The 17,615-nt window shown below is 35.9% G+C and overlaps 1 protein-coding gene across 12 annotated transcripts in view; it reads left to right on the top strand.

Annotated features, from left to right (window-relative positions):
- Window positions 1-17,615, top strand: part of Myo3a (myosin IIIA) — a 235,689-nt gene that overhangs the window by 166,279 nt on the left and 51,795 nt on the right. For 10 of the 12 annotated variants that reach the window (XR_005730475.2, XR_005730474.2, XM_078023283.1 and 7 more), the window contains 5 exons: window positions 4,858-5,011; window positions 7,957-8,045; window positions 9,985-10,114; window positions 16,075-16,154; window positions 16,555-16,632. Coding sequence is in view for 9 of the 12 variants with exons in the window: in XM_078023283.1 (XP_077879409.1) it covers window positions 4,858-5,011; window positions 7,957-8,045; window positions 9,985-10,114; window positions 16,075-16,154; window positions 16,555-16,632 (531 nt within the window). In the remaining 3 variants the exon portion in view is untranslated. Of the gene's footprint in view, window positions 1-4,857; window positions 5,012-7,956; window positions 8,046-9,258; window positions 9,361-9,984; window positions 10,115-14,058; window positions 14,088-16,074; window positions 16,155-16,554; window positions 16,633-17,615 lie in introns of those variants that run through there. The other 2 variants (XM_078023287.1, XR_013426693.1) reach the window with 2 other exon arrangements.

Here is a 17,615-nt window from a genome sequence, read left to right as displayed (position 1 = left end):
GTGTGTGTATATATATATGCACACATACATACAGAAAAAGAAAAAGTGAAAAACAAATGTAAAATGTTCACACCTGGGGAATTGAAACGGGTTATCTGTATGTCACAAGTAAAACTTACCCCATGATTTACCCAAGGTTACAAGCTGGCAAAACAAAACTACTAACAAAATCCAGGTCTTTTGAGAGCTCTCCAGGGTTGTTCTCATGAAAAAATAAGCAAAGTAGAAGAGAATCAAGGATCTAATAATAACTGGCAGGCAGTAAGTGTATAATATGTGCTAATCATGTATCCATTTTTCCCAAAACCCTCATTGTAGATAAAATGATAATCAAAGAAATGCAAATACATGCATGGAAATGAAGGGAGACCCTCATTGCTATACAAAATTACATATAAGAGGTTGTGAGGGGAATGGGAAAATAAACAAGGAGAGTAATGAATTACAGTAGATGGGGTAGAGAGAGAAGAAGGGAGGGGAGGGGAGGGGAGGGGGGATAGTAGGGGATAGGAAAGTTAGCAGAATACAACAATTACTAATTGGGCATTATGTAAAATTGTGGATGTATAACCAACGTGATTCTGCAATCTGCATTTGGGGTAAAATTGGGAGTTCATAACCCACTTCAATCTAATGTATGTAATATGATATGTCAAGAGCTTTGTAATGTTGTGAACAACCAATAAAAAAAAATTAAAAATTTAAAAAAAAAAAGAAATGCAAATACAATAATAGATTATCATTTTGCCTATCAAAAATATCAGCTAAGAAATTATTAATGAGAACAGTTATTGCTGCTAAGGATGCAGCAAGTTGGGAGATTCACATTGTATTGATTAGAGTGCACAGTGCTGCAAATTTTTAAAAAAGTCAACCTTTGAATGCATATTAGGATCTGTAACACGTCCACCATTCAGTCAACTAATCTGTCCTAAGTTACAAAATACAGAAAAGCATGGTACACACAGATAAGCCTCAGAGCACTACTTAAAATAAAGAAGTACTCTAAAATGGCCCCTTATGGAATTGAAAACTACAAGATATCATATTGTATCACCATTCAAAGAATGTTTTAGGAACATTCTTATAGCATTTTCCTTTTTTCCAAGGAGGTAAAGTAAAAATAATGTTGAATTAATAGTAGAAATTCTATTTTATTAAAAAAATTATGCATGAGATTCCACTAAATGTTAATAAGCATTAACTACAAGAGATGGATTATATTTGAATTTTTATTACATGTCAGTGATTTCTCTGTATTTTAAATGTTTCATGAACGTGTGTCACATTTACAATTAGAATTACACGTACACACATACATATGCACACATAATTTGTTGATTTCACCCAATCTTCCTGTCTCTGGAAATCTGCTTTTCTAAACTTTTACAAGAGGAATTCAGAAAGTTTGTCATATTTATTTGTGATGGAGGCTACAACAAGGTACCACAGACTTCAAGAAAGTCTGCTTTAACCGACAGAAATTCATTTTATCACAGATCTGGAGTCTGAAAGTCTGAGATCAAGGTGTTGTCAGAGTGGGTTTCCCCTGAGTCCTCTCTCCAAGATGCCATGGCCTTCTTCTCTCTGTGTTCTCACAGGGCTTTTCATCTTGACACTGGAATCTCTAGTGCCTCTATGGGAACCAAATTGGACTGGGGTCCTACCCTAGTGAGTTCATTTAACTTTACCTCTTTAAACTCTTTATCTCCAAATACAATTACATCAGTATGGGGAGCTTTTAGCATATGAATTGGGGATGGGGTGGATTCAATCTGTAAGGCTTAGTCATTTATTTAACAAGCCTAGTGTTGGATAGAGAGGGGAGTAACATGAAGTTCCTGCTTCCAGGGTGATTTCACTCTTGTGGGAGAGATGGAAAACAATAGACATGTATAAAATTCCAGAAATACTGTTAAAAATATAAAGCATGGTAGGATGCTGAAGTGTGGCCAGCTGAGGAAGACAGTTTGCTCAATTGCTCTAAGAGATGGAGGGAAGGTCTTTCTGAAGAGGTGAGACCAAAATGATGACAGCTAACATTTAATTGCGCTACCCATCAGTGAGGAATCTGTGCTTAAACTTGCACCTGACTTAGGAGGCAGGTAGAATTTCAAAGCCTCTCTTAGATTGTGGGGCCACACTTCCATGATTCTGTGTGAGCCTGAGAACTCAGTGTAGAAATCTTGAATGTCTCCTGGGATGACATTTTAGCCCTAAGTATTTAATGTGGTTTAGGCCCAGCCAAAGACTCCATGGCCACAGAAATGTACCTGCTGTGGACCCTGTGGCTATGGAGGTGTATCTTTTTTGGATGCCTTAGCCATGGAGGTGCACCTGCTATGAGCTTTCTTGTAACAATGTCCATTCATTGCTCATAATCAAAATTCAGTGAAAAACACAAGAACTTGACTGAGGTATCAATTTGGCAACCTCCGAGTCTTCTGACTTCCCTTGCTTCCTTGATATGCATTTAAAATGATTATTCACCCACCCGTTTTCAAAAGGGAATTCAGGCAATCTGAACAGAGTGGAAATTATGCAGACTAAATACTCCATCATTAATGCAGATAATAACTCTGTTCATTTTCTGCTATAAGTGTAATTTTAATGTGCAGGACTTTTTGAGGAAATATGGGTTTTGCTTTTCTATGTACAATTAGGCCTTTTGCTATCAAAACTGCTATAAAATATGTAACATTATTTTAGGCATGATTATTTTACTAGGAGTACTTTACTAGAAGCACTCTTTAAGTCCTGAGTACAATAATAGTATTTTTTTTCTCCATTGGTTGCCTGGAACCCATAATACTAACAAGTGTCTTTAAGCGGAGTCCATTGTTTACCAAGTTACTCATCTCTGTTCTGTTTCACCTGCCATAAAAGCATTCCATGGATTTTGACACAGGCAAATAGAAATGACAAATGCATCAGTTTAGACCTTAACCTCATGTGCTTTCTGTATAAAACACACAAAAAATCTCTTGAACTTTGCAGTTGTGACTTAAGCTATTATATGCTGTCAGCAAAATGTGTCTAACAGTAAAATAATTCTAGGGCTACAGGCTTCTCCCAAGGTTACCTTCAACTGAAAAGGCATGAAGCTCTAAGACGTTGTTTTCATTTTCTTGTACTGAGTAAACTAAATGTCTTTCCATTTCTCCACTTTTCAGACCCTGGGTTAACCTTCTTTTATGCATTGTATTTTGTTTTATTTTAAAAATACATACACTGGCCTGAGGGCATAACTCAGTATGTACAAGGCCCTGGGTTTAATCCTCCCAGCACCACAAAAAAAATTAAAATTTAAAACAAAAATACATTTTGTGTGTGGCACCCTTAAAATAAGATTTTAGTTTCATGAGTCTCATATCATGATGTTTAAAAGTTTGAGTTTACCAAATGCCTCACCTGCCATTCACTAAATTCCAAAGTTGTCAGAAATAAAATTTCTTTCTCTAACCTCTTGGAGTATATTGTCCTAGTGCCCACCTACCATGTTGCCTTGAATTATCACTCAAATAATATTTTTTGGCGGGGGAACACTGAATTTTATGCATGTCTATTATTTTCCATCTCTCCCAAAGAGTGAAATCACCCTGAAAGCAGGGACACTCAACCACTGAGCCACATCCCCAGCCCTATTTTTGTATTTTATTTAGAGACTACTGAGTTGCTCAGTGCCTCATCATTGTTGAGGCTGGCTTTGAGCTTGTGATCCTCCTGTCTCAGCCTCCTGAGCCACTGAGATTACAAGTGTGTACCACTACATCCGGCCCCCAAAATATTTTAAATCTGCTGAATCAGGGAGTTTGTTTTAGACATCTCCTTATCATTTGTAACAGTGCATTGTTATTAGGTATCTGATGAATATATTTCATGAATTAAAAGTGTCTTAAAATAATCATAAAAATAACCTGTAATTTCAACATGGGCAAGACATCCTGCCCGCGTCAGCAGATACTCCATACTTACCTAGCAGTAATGTTTGCCTTATCCCTGAAAACCAGTGATTGTCCTACACAGAAGCATCACTAGTGAGTGAAAGCTCAGAGGCCACCTATGTCTCTTCTCTTTTACAAACTTCTGCACTGGGACAGGGGTGTGGTGTGAAGGCAGTCATGGAAACACACTTGTGTTTCTACAGCTTGTGTCCCTTTGTTAAATCAGATCATGAGCACCTGTGTTGCTGTCCTGCAGTCATTGTCTGGTCCATTGCTTTTATTTCACACACCTTGCTCTCATCGGCTAGTCATGTACCATATACTTTTGCTTTGTGAGATAGGGATTATTACCCCCACTTAATAGATGAGAGGAGGGAAACTTATAGAGTAAGAACATTTGGAAGGATTATTCAGACAATTGAGTGGCAGAACCCAGGGGTTAATCTGTGTGTCCTTGATTCTAAACCCTGTGGTTGATCCTACGACCAACAGATGTCCACCATATTAACAATGTAAATGTTCAAGTCATGACCAAAAAGTTATGTCAATGTTCTTGAAAAATCCACTAGGAAAAGTACCTTATTCATATTCTATAGATCTTGGAACAGATTCTTGCCACTTTTCATTAACCATGTATTTTCTATCCTACATGAAAACTAGAGATGTCTGTAATTCTAGGATAGAGACTAGAAATCCTTTTATTACTATCCCAAGTATAATCAGTGCGGATTTTAAGGAACGAGTAATTAGGTGGAGAGAAAGTGAGAATGAGTCCCTCAGTTTAAAGGCAATGTCATAGGCAGCAACTTATTATAATGCATATACAGCAGAATTTTAGGTTACTATTATTAAACTACATACTGTTCACACAGTTTTAAGTGAATTTTTCTGTTTATATCATCACCTATAATAGAATGAATACCTAAATGAAGATGTTGATGCTAGAGTTATTGAATATGAAGATAACCGGCCTCTCTTAGATATGTTCCTGCAGAAGCCAATGGGTTTACTTTCCCTACTTGATGAAGAAAGTAGATTTCCCAAGGCCACGGACCAGACCCTTATAGGTGAGTTTCAAATCCAGTGTGACTTTTTGATGCTGTGAATATAGTTATGTAATCCTGAATGATTTTTTTTTAAATGATTTTAAATTATACGGGAGAAAGGAGCTGTCACAAAGCCTGCCTAGCTGGTTTTAAAGAAGAAAATTTGAACCTAATACCTGGACCAGTGAATGTTTATAATAAAGTGATAGACATTGAATTTCTCTGTACTTCATGGTAGGGTCCCAATCACAGAATCTAAGGTTAGAAATGACCTTAGAAATCATCTATCCCAAGATTAGAAATTGGTGGGCAGAGCAGAAAGACAATTTTAGGATTTGAAAAGATAGCTACCAGGCAGGAAACAAATTTATCTGTGATGTTCCAGCCGTTTATTTAATAGAGACAAATAGCCTTAAATTCCTTAATAACCTCTAAGTTACAGCACATTAATAAATGCTTATGATAATAATCCTGAGTCATCAAAGGAAGATTTAATGTATTCATTTTTTTCTGTTTGAGAAGGCAGAGATGAATACAATATACTTAATATGATCATCCAAAATAGTTGAAATGGAGAGGTCTCACTTAAGTTCAAAAAAGAAAATACTTCAGAGTTTTCAGGTAACCGAAAAAATCATTTTTAAAATGTGGAGCACTATATTATTACCTGATGGTAAGAAACATTTATTATGTATAATAAGTACTTGCAAAAAATAAAGGTTCACATTTTTTATTATTTACTTTGGGTGATATGCAGAGCCTGTTTCTTACAATTAAGTCCATGATATTGTTTCCCCTTGACCCCCTGATTGGCATGTTCTCTTCTCTAATTGATAATACTAGGTAGAAAGAAAAATAACCCTAAAGACATACATTGGAGAAAAGGTACCCTCTTAAACAAATTGTGCTAGGAAAACTTGATAGCCATGTGTATGAGAATGAAACTAGATCCCTGCTTCTCACCCTGAACAAAAATCAGCTCAAAGTGGATCAAAAACCTAGGAATTAGACCAGAAACAGTGAAACTGCTAGAAGTAAATAGCAAGGCAACACTCTAACACAATCATGCAAGCACTGATTTCCTTAATAAGACTCCCAAAGCTCAAAAAATAAAACCAGGAATCAATAAGTAGAATAGAAATAAATTAAAAAGTTTCAGTATAGCAAAGGAAACTATTAAGAGCAGGAAGAGAGAACTCTGTAGGAGAAAATCTTTGCCAGCTAGTCTTCCAACAGGGCATTGATAACCAGAGTATATAAAGAACCGGGAAAATCACCCAAAAAAAAAAAAAAAACCCTAAAACCGAAAAATCTAATCACCCACTCAATAAATGGGTGAAAGATCCAAAGGAACATTTTTTAAAAAAACAAAATACAGATAACCGACAAATATATGAAACAATGTTAATATCCATAGCAATCAGAAAGATGCAAATCAAAACTACATTGAAGTTTCATCTTACCCCAGTCAGAATGCCAATCATCAAGAATACAAATGGTGGTAATTGCTGGCAAGGGTGTGGGGGGACATTATTCTTGGTTTATTACAACAGTTTAGTACAACCACCTTGGAAAGCAGTATGGGGATTGCTCAAAAAAACTAGGAATGGAATCAGTATATGACCCAATATTTCCACTACTTGGTATTTATTTAAAAGAACTAAAATCAGCACACCATTGTGATACTTTCATACCAATGTTTATAGCAGCACAATTCATAATAGCCAAGTTAATGGAAAAAGCCTAGGTGTCTATCAACAAGCAAATGGATTAAGAAAATGTGGTACATATACTAAATGGAGTTCTACTCTGCTCAGCTATAAAGAAACACGAAATTGTCATTTGCTGGTAAATGGATGGAACTGCAGAACATCTTACTAAGTGAAATAAGTCAAACTCAGAAAGTTAGGGGTTAAATATTTTCTCTCATATAGCTGGAGAGAAAAAGGGAATTTAAAAAAAGGTGGGGGGGACTTTCATGAAAATACAAGGAATAGCAATAGAGCAGAAGTGGGGTGGGAGGGGAAGGAGGGAAGAAGGGAGGGGAGTAGGGGAGGCCAAAGAGAACTGGGGAATAAAGTTGACCAAATTGTGTTATGTGCATGGATGAATATATCACAATGCATTCCAATTTTAAATATAACTATAACACAACAGTTAAAACATAAATAAATAGAAGGAAGACTAATAGGGTAGAGGAAGGGGATCAGGGGAGGGAGGAGAGAGGGAAGAGGATAGTACTGGGAATTGCAATGGAAAAAACTATGTTATACGTGTTTGTGAATATGTCAAAATGAGCCTATTAGGTATAACTACCCTGCACTAAGTTTTTTTAAAAAAAATTCCTTCTAAAGCATGTAATGGAAAGTTCTCTGAATGCATTAAAAGAAGTTATAGAAATTTAACTGCCTTTATGGTCCTATTGTGTTTCTTACATAATCAGCAACCTATAGCTCCTCAAATAGAAAGGATGGCCAAACCACTGATGTTTTATTTTCTTGGCTTGGCATGAAACTCTTTTTCACAAACCTCTTTGGCCAGTCTCAAGTAGTTCCCTTCCTCTGAACCAGAAGTTCTCAAAAAGTAGTTCCCAGACCAGGAACATCAGCAGCACCTGGGAGCTTAGTAGAAATGTGCATTCTTGGCTCCCTCCCAAGATAGTCTACTGAGTCAGGAACTCTGAGGATGGGGGACAGCAGCCTGTATTTCAATAGACCTTCAAGGTGACTCTGATTTGTGTGCTAAAGTTTAAAAACTTCCCTAGATCATAATGCAGTGGCAAAACTTTATTAGTGTAAGTTTTGCTTTACTACTTATAATTGTATTCTAAATCTGCATGGATTAGCTATATAAAATCTTCTGTCTTTGTTCACTGCACATTGTGGTGAAATAAATGATTCGGACTATCAGTTTTCTTTGAGGATTTTCTACGTGCCTGACATTGGAGTTCGATTCTTTTTCTACAGAAAAATTTGAGGGTAACCTGAAATCACAGTACTTCTGGAGACCCAAAAGAATGGAACTTAGTTTTGGAATTCACCATTATGCAGGAAAGGTAAGGACACTTTAGAATTATGACTGAGTTTATCTTTAGCCTTTTATCAAATAGTAAGAATGGACATGAAAATTATGGCCCCAAATATTGGCATGTGGTTATGATGAAGTGGCTGTTTCTGCCCCTGTCTGTCCCCAATGCTGCTCTCTTGCTTCCTATAATCTGTCCTGATCTTTGCCACTTTGCCAGCCATTCATGACCACTACCACTGAAGGGAAAAAACACAACAAAAAAAAAAAAAACCTTCTCTGATATTATAGTTTTCATAGAGGAATTTTTATAAGGAAGCTGAGGGAAAAGAGGGAAAAAAAGAAAGAGACAATTCTTTGAGTCTATCTTCCTGGTCTTAATATCTGCTGTGGGTGATTAGCTGGCAATAGTTACCTTCCCCCTTCTTTTTATTTATTATTGTTTTTTTAATGAAAGTCGAGGATCTTTTATGGAAACTGCCCTTTTCGGACTTTAGATGTTTCTCTCTCCACTACAGCTGTTGTCTTTCCTCCCTCTAAATAAGAGAAGGTGCGGGGTTGGAGATACTCTAGATAGCTGAGATAGCCCAGATTGGTTAATGGACTGTTTTGCAGTTGGAGGAAGAGACATCATTCATGCATTGATAGAAACTCATTCACACACCAGAGCCAGGTTCAGATGTGTGATCCTATACCCAGAGATGCCTCACCCCTTTTGTGAAGAATAATGGGCCGTGATAATTATGTCATACATATTGGAGGACGGAGAAGATATTCAAATCAAGAAATTATGTATAAAGTGAGAGATGTATTAGAAAAGTTAAATAACATAAAACTACTACCATTCTAGTCTACTTAGCAATTTCCACGTTAGTCAACGTTCCACAGACTTTTGTTGTTAAAAACGTTTAACTTTGAACCATCACAATTATATATATGTATATATATATATATATTTAAATTTATTTCTGACATACATGACAATAGTGGAGTGCATTACATTCATAATTATCCATTCACAGCATAATTTTTCATAACTCTGTATATAAAGTATGTTCATGCCAAATAATGCCATTATACATGAGCTCTCTCATTTTTTTTTGCATACAATTTTTAATACACCTTTATACAACAATTTATCATATCTCTGTTTGTAAAACCTCTTTTTAAAAATGAACATCCATCAAGAATTGACGATGACCATTTTGTCCAGTATATTTTAACCACTCTATTATTCCGTTCAGGCTGCATTCAAGAATACCGCAGGCTGAGAGGCTGAAACAACAGAAATTTATTGTCTTACTGTTCTGGAGACTGCAAGTTCAAGATCAGGGTGCTCCTAGCAGGTTAGCATCTGATGAGGCCTCTCTCTGGCCTGCAGACAGATGCCACCTCACTGTGTCCTCACAGGACCTTTTCTCTGTGCCCATGCGGAGATATGAATTATGGAGGGACATAATTCAGTTCATAACAACCACCAGAGTGAATTATCCTTCAGAGATTGTTGAAATCCATTCCCCTTTTGAAAGTCTTAACATTATTGAGAAGTGCCAGGAGCACAAACGCCACAGTGTGTTTAGATTCCGCTCCCACTAAGATAAAAATCTATCATGGCCACTGACTCAATACAGGTGGATCAATTATCGTAAACAGGAAGGCCTGTGTGCTTCCTTTATGCTGCCCATCCCTCCAGAGAAAAGAAATGCACCAAATTCCCAGTATAATGGGAAGAACCAAACCTCTTTGGTCATTTCAACTCACATAAAATCAGTGAGCCCAGGTTTTTCTCTTAGATCCACTGTAAACCTGGTGAGGGTTGTTTTTCAATGAAATTGTAAAGGGATTACCTTTGTATAATCTTTGCATCCCTGCTGCTCAGAACAGAGTAAGCTGCTTAAATATTTACTGATGGTGATGACAATGACGGTGACACTGATTGTGATAATTGCAATAACATCCTTTATCCACAGGTCCTCTATAGTGCAAGTGGGTTCTTAGCTAAAAATAGAGACACTCTGCCAACTGATATTGTGCTACTTTTGAGGTCATCAGAAAACAGTGTAATTCGGCAACTAGTTCACCACCCTCTCACAAAAACAGGTAAGAGCAGTTTCATTTAACTGAGAGGGCTCCTCAAGAACCCACCAAGTAGTTTTTGTCTCTGTGATTTTTGAGACTTTAATCCTCAATTTTGCATGTTACCGTATTTTTCCTCATAATCTTCACAATTTTTTTTGCAAAAAGAGGGTTGTAACTATTATGTGAACTTTTATTTTTTTAAATCATGCTGTTATTACTTAAACATCATTTGCTACTAAACTGTCTTTAGTGCAAGATTGGGATTCATGGAAAACTTGTGAATGAGGTGGCAGTGATTCTGTGTTGAAATAACCCATTAAGTCCCAAGTTTTCAGTTCTGCAAATATTTCAGCAACATTAATACAAGTACATTAAATAGGTTGGAAATCATAATCTAGAGCTCATACATATACATACATATATACTGTATTTCAACAGTAGCTTTTTTTTCAAACTCACTAAGTATTTATCTATTAAAATCTTCTGCCCCAAATCCTCTGAGGAAAACATGAATATGAATATAAAGAATCCAGGTTTTTAGTAAAGAAAAGTTTGAGGCACCCACCAGAAAATACAGTGCCATTCTATCTGCTCACAAGAAAAGTTTACTCTCCTCAAAATAGTTCAGATTTACCTGCCATTTTCAGGAGAGGGCAACTTTCACATGGTTCCTGGAGATTCTTCAAGTCAAATGAACCCTCTTACTGATGAAAACTTCACATGACTTTGTTCCATCCAATCATACACATCCTTACATTTGTGTTTACACGGGAAAAATATAGTTTGGGTTGCTTTTCTTTGTGGAGTTTGAAATTATTTTCTGCATTTTTTATAGTTTTATTAAGTTATTACAGAAATGCTTAGCTAGTAAAATAGAAAGAGTTTTTACATATATAAACACTTATGTAAGTATCACCATGATTAACCCATTAAGTCCCAAGTTTTCAGTTCTGCAAATATTTCAGCAACATTGATACAAGTACATTAAATAGATTGGAAGTCATAATCTAGAGCTCATACATATACATACATACATACATATATAGTATTACTATATATGTACTACATATAGTAACATTATGTATTATATATATATTATTAGTATATATAGTATTACTATACATATAGTGATTATATTGTATATTATGTACTATATGTAAGTTTTGACAGGTGCGCTATTTCTGGAACAATGGGACAAAGCTTACCAGTGGAAAATGTTAACTGTCACAAGTGATGTTTCCGCATAGACCTTTATAACCCTTTCCTCTGCTCCTTCCTGCCTCTCTCCAAGTGCTGTAACATCATTCCTTGAACAAATTATTCTTCTCCCTCTTGAATTGCTTTGACACCTTTCAAATGAGTATATATAACAGTCTATTTCTGGGCTCTTTCTTGTCTGAATGTCATTGGTATTTGTCTTTATACCAATACCTCACTTCTTGATGACTGTAGCTTTATGGAAAGTCTTGAAATAGAACAGTTTAGTTACATGGCCTTGTTCTTTTTCAGAGTTTAGGTAACAATGATTTGTTTGCTTTTCCGTACAAATCTTGACAATCTTAACCAAAAATGAATTTGACAATCTTAACCAAAAATTCTGGTGTGGGGGCTGGGGATACAGCTCAGTTAGCAGAGTATTTGCCTCACATGCACAAGGTCCTGGATTCAATCCCCAGCACCACCACCAAAAAAAAAAAAAAAAAAAAAAAAAAAAATCTAGTGTGATTTTGATTGGGATGCACTGAAGCTATAGATCAATTTTGAGAGAATTGAGAGCTTCACAGTTTTAAAACTTCCAGTCAATGAGTGCTGTATAACTTTCCATTTATTTAAGCTTTTCTTCATTTCTCGGCATTGTTTTATACTTGTCCAAGTACAATCTTATACTTTTTTTTGAGAGAGAGAGAGAGAGAGAGAATTTTTTTAATATTTATTTTTTAGTTTTCAGCGGACACAACATCTTTATTTGTATGTAGTGCTGAGGATCGAACCCAGGGCCGCTTGCATACCAGGCAAGCACGATACGGCTTGAGCCACATCCCCAGCCCACAATCTTATACTTTTTACTGAATTATCTGCAAATGTCTCACATTTCTTATGCTATTATAAATATGTTTTTAATTCATATAGTTTGTTCTTTTTATAAAAATCCAGTTGATTTTTATATACTGATCTTTTTGCCCTGCCACCTGTAAACCTCATTTGTTAAAGCATTTCTGGTTTTGATTTTCGATTTTAGGGGTATATTGTGCATGTGAATTTCATCCTATTATTTTCTTTCTCTTTTTTTTTGTGTGTGTATTTGCTTTAAATTTCTTTCTTTCTTTTTTACTTTTTTGTTGTTTTTACATATGCATGACAGCAGGGTGTATTTTGACATACCATACATACATACAATGCAACCCATTGCAATTTTGATCCCATTCTTATGGTTGAACTTGATGTGTAGTTATACGGGTCATGTATCATATTTGAACATAGGAAAGTTATGTCCAGATAATTCTACTATCTTTCCAATTCCCATCCCCTCTCCCGTCTCTTCATTCCCCTTTGTCTAATCCAATGAACTTCCCCTGTGTACCCTGCCTTATTCTGGGTTAACATCCACATATCAGAGAGAACATTTAGCCTTTGGGTTTTTTGTTTGTTTGTTTGTTTGTTTTTGGACTGGCTTATTTTACTTAGCATGATATTCTCTGGTTCCATTCATTTATCAGCAAATACCATAATTTTGTTCTTCTTTATGACTGAATAATATTCCATTATGTATATATACCACATTTTCTTTATCTATTCATCTGTTAAAGGGCACCTAGGTTAGTTCTATAGCTAGGCTATTGTGAATTGAGCTGCTATAAATATTGATTGTAGCTGGGTCACTGTAATATGTTGATTTTAAGTCCTTTGGGTATAAGCCAAGGAGTGGGATAGCAGGTCAAGTGATAGTTCCCTTCCATGTTTTCTGAGGACTCTTCATACTGCTTTCCAGAGTGGTTGCACCAATTTGCAGTGCCACCAGCAATGTTAAGGGAACCATTTCTCCTACATCCTCACCAATATTTATTGTTACTTGTATTCTTGATAATTGCAATTCTGACTGGAGTGACTCGGAATCTCAGTGTAGTTTTAATTTGTGTTTCTCTAATTGCTAGACATGTTGAACATTTTTTTTCATATATTTTTGACCATTCATATTTCTTCTTCAAAATTCATTTGGAAAAATAAGAGATGTGGAATAGCTTAAGTAGGCCTTATTGAAAAAGCTAATGCAGGAGGCAGGTAGGCATCACAATACCAGACCTTAAATAATTCTACAGAGCTATAGTAACAAAAAACAGCATGGTATTAGCACAAAAATAGAATTGAAGACCAATGGAATAGAATAGAAGTCACAGAGATATAACTACATTAATACAGTAACTATCTCATACTAAACAAAGGTGCCATAAACATACATTGGAGAAAAGATAGCCTTTTCAACAAATGATACTGGGAAAACTGGAAATCCATATATAACAGAATGAAATTGAACCCCAGTGTCTCACCATGCACAAAATTCAACTCAAAGTGGATCAAGGACCTTGGCATTAGACCAGAGACCCTGGGCCTACTAGAAGAAAAAGTAGGTCCAACTCTGCATTATGTTGGCTCATGAATGGACTTCCTCAATAAAATCCTAAAGCACACGAAATAAAAGTAAGAATCAATAAATGGGATGGTATCAAACTAAAAAGCTTCTTCACGGCAAAGGAAACATCAAGAACATGAACAGAGAGCCCACAGAATGGGAGAAAATCTTTACCACCCACACCTCAGAGCATTAATCTCCAAGATATACAAAGAACTCAAAAAACTTAATACCAAAAAACAAATAATCCTTCTGATTTTCTCCATAGACAAGCATGTCATCTCCAAAGACTGTCACTTTTTCTTTTGTTCACTTCTTATCCCTTCTTCTTCCTTAGTTGCACGACTAGGATCACAACTACTGAGAGTGAGTATTCTTGCCTTTTTCCTGATCTTAGTCTTTCACCATTAAGTATGATATTAGCTATGGATTTTTTGTAGATGCTTTTTATCATAAGAAGAAAATTACTTTCTATTCCTAATTTGCTGAGTTTTTATCAGACATGTTTGTTGGATTTTATCAAAATGCTTTTTCTGCATCTACCAAAGAGGTCATTATTTTCTTTCCATATGTTAATAAGGTGAATGACACTGAATTTGAACCATTCCTGGGAAAACCTCACATGCTAATTATGGACTAAACTTTTTTGTATCATTAGATTCAATTTGTTAACATTTCATTAAGAAGTTTTGCATCTGTATTCATGAGAGATATTGCACTTGCTGCTTACATTACTTGTTTGGCTTATCACAGTTTTGTTCATCAGATAAACTATAAAAGCAAAGCTGATGTATTTTCTGAAATTGAGATATAAGCTAATTGTAGCACCTGTTCTTTTTGTACAGATGAATTTCTAAAAGACTTTTCATTTATTTTCTTGTTAAATAAGTTGATGAATAATATATAAATTGAGGGAGAGTACTAATCCTTTACCAAATTCTCTCTAGTCTTTTAGTTTTCAGATAAATTTACAATTCAAATAATTTGGTTAATATTAAGTAGTTGTATCTATTAAGTAGTTGTTCTAGGATAATTAATGTGCTCCTAGAACTTGTATATTTATCATGTTTCTAAGAAATCTCTAAGTCTGTGGTAATTTTTTTCCCACTAAGAGTTTTTTCCTAAAACTTTGATTACCCACTCCCTGTCCAGCAAAGGGCAATAAGGAAAATTCTCTGAAGATAATGTTACTATCTTTGTCCACCTTGCTATAATCAGTTCAGTTTCCCATCTGAAAAAAAAAAAGTGAAAGTAAATTTTAAGAAAAATGTTTTCCATCTGGAAAGTGGGCAGAGCAGAGTACAGTTTGGGAACAGTAAGAAAGCAGATCAGAGGCACTGCCAGCACATCTCAGGCAGGGTTCCGTCCTGCACCATGTTCTCAGGACCAACTCTTTGCAACTATGAATGGGAAAGATTTAAAAAAAAAAAAAAACACTGTCTCTAGTACTTTAAAGGAGTAAGAAGATACATAATCTTTCTGAAGTGATGCTGAATTCTGGTGATATTTTAAACATTACTGTTAGGAATATAAAACTCTTGCATTGGGACTTGGTTTGGTTTATTGTGCTTGAGGCTGGGATGGGAGAGCAGAGCAATGAGCTGCATTCTCAGGGACCCACCGTGTGTCAAATCATCACGTTTCATTGAAATTCTGTAGTCATCATTATCCCCGTTGCATGGATTCAAACTACAGAGACTGAGTAAATGACCCAGTGTCAACACAACTGAAGTACTACAGCTGGGAGTCACACCCAGGTCTTTCTGGTTCCCCAAACCATAATCTTTTCACTACACCATAGTATTTTCACTGCTTTGGATTGTGTACATTTGTATAGCCTCTAGCATGAAGAGCCAAAATTTTAGATTGAAAATGGACATTGCTCTCAACTATACTTGATTCACTCATATCACCTCACTGAATTAATGACCCATATTATTTTGAAGACTTTTTGTAGAGCTTGACCCAAATTAAAATCTCAGATGCCACTTCACACACACACACACACACACACACACACACACACACACACACACACGAAGCAACTTGCTCCCCCTATCATAAGCCTCTCATGTGTTCTTGCAATTGAAAATCGAATCCAATACCTCTATTTCTTCTATTTTCCAAGTTGAAGGGTTTGGTATTTTTTTTATATTTGTTTTTTTTTCTTGAATATAAGATTCATTATAGTTTTTCATATAACATTATTTTGTCTTTTTCTCAATAAATAGTTAACCAAGCATCTGAATCTAAATATTGCAGGACCAGCATGCTTATTTTAACTAAATGGGAAAAATCATCTAGCCATTAAGGATTCTAAAAGGTAAATTTTACTTTATCTACATTCCCACAGGTAACCTGCCACTCTCTAAAACTAAAAATATAATAAACTATAAAATGAGGACTTCAGAAAAATCAGTTAACCTGACAAAGGTAAGGAAATGCATTTTGTTTTTCTTGATAGTGATTCTAGAATCTAACCTTTGGCAATAGTTGGGTGCTCCTCAAAATACACAGTTTTTCGTTAATTTTTCTTTTTACAACTAATGGCTAAAATAATCTTATATTTCTGGTACATTCCTACTCTCCTTTTATAGGTAATTTTAAATGTTCTATGGAGACCATCTAAAAATGTTTGCATCAACTAGAGTCAATAATATTCACATTGTGCACAAGACTAATCAAAATGCCAGTGCAGTTAACAAGACGATTACCTGAAAGTATGAATGTCAACTTTTTGTGGTTTTATGTATTTAAATACATAGACTAAGATAACCTGCAAGGAAAATGCCACAGTGTCCTGAAACCTCACTGTCTTTCTTAATCTTCTTAGGGTGAAACTGGAGAAGCCACACCTCATGCCTGTGAAACAACCAACATGAAAACACAAACAGTTGCATCGTATTTTCGAGTAAGCTATTAAATTGCAGTGTGTTGTACTTTGCGGTTGTGTTAGTCAGCTTTTCAATGCTATGACCAAATTGTCAGCTTAGAGGAGGAAAAGCTCATTTGGGGCTATCATTTTCAGAGGTTCAGTCCACAGTGAGTCAACTTCATTGCTTTAGGCCTGAGGTGAGGCCAAACATCATGACAGAAGAAGGTAGCAGAGCAAAGCAGCTCAGGACATGGAAGCCAGGAAGAAGAGAAAAGGGGAGGAGACTCCAAAGAATATGCACCTTTCCAGGGCATGCCCCTGGGACTCACTTCCTCCAGCCATACTGTCCCCGCCTGCAGTTATCACCCATTTAGTTCATTCAAACTAGGAAGAACTGATGAGGTAGCAGCTCTTAACAGTCTACTCATTTCACCTCTTTCATTAACACAGGAGCTTTTGAGGGATTGCATCTCATAGCCAAACCATAATAAGGTATAATTCTAAATGAGTTACAGATCAAAAACTGGTAACAAATATCTGAGTGCTTTGAGCAAGAAGAGAATGTTTATTGTATTCCATTTACTACAGGATATGTTGGGTACAGGATATGTTAGAATGTACCATCAAAAACTAATGGCTTGCCGGGTGCATGCCTGCAATCCCCATGGCTTGGGAGGCTGAGGCAGGAGGATTGAAAGTTCAAAGCCAGCCTCAGCAAATTAGCAAGGCCCTAAGTAACTCAGTGTAGACTCTGTCTCTAAATAAAATACAAAAAAGGGCTGAGAATATGGCTCAATGGGTGAGCAGCCCTGGATTCACTGCCTACTATCTCCTCAAAAATGTTTCTAATAAATATTATCATTTAAAAAAATAACTGTGGCTTTATTTACTTCAGTATTTTGTCTGTAAAGATACAGTGTGTCATGACAATCTCAATGGAAGTCTATACCTTGATTAAAATTTTCCAAAGGAACCAAATGCATTTCCACTGTATAAAAACCAATGTTATGATACCAGTT

This window comes from Ictidomys tridecemlineatus, chromosome 10 (assembly GCF_052094955.1).
Source record: "Ictidomys tridecemlineatus isolate mIctTri1 chromosome 10, mIctTri1.hap1, whole genome shotgun sequence".
Lineage (NCBI taxonomy): Eukaryota > Metazoa > Chordata > Mammalia > Rodentia > Sciuridae > Ictidomys > Ictidomys tridecemlineatus.
The sequence above is the reverse complement of the archived record's forward strand: the minus strand, read 5'-3'. Positions and strand labels throughout refer to the sequence as shown.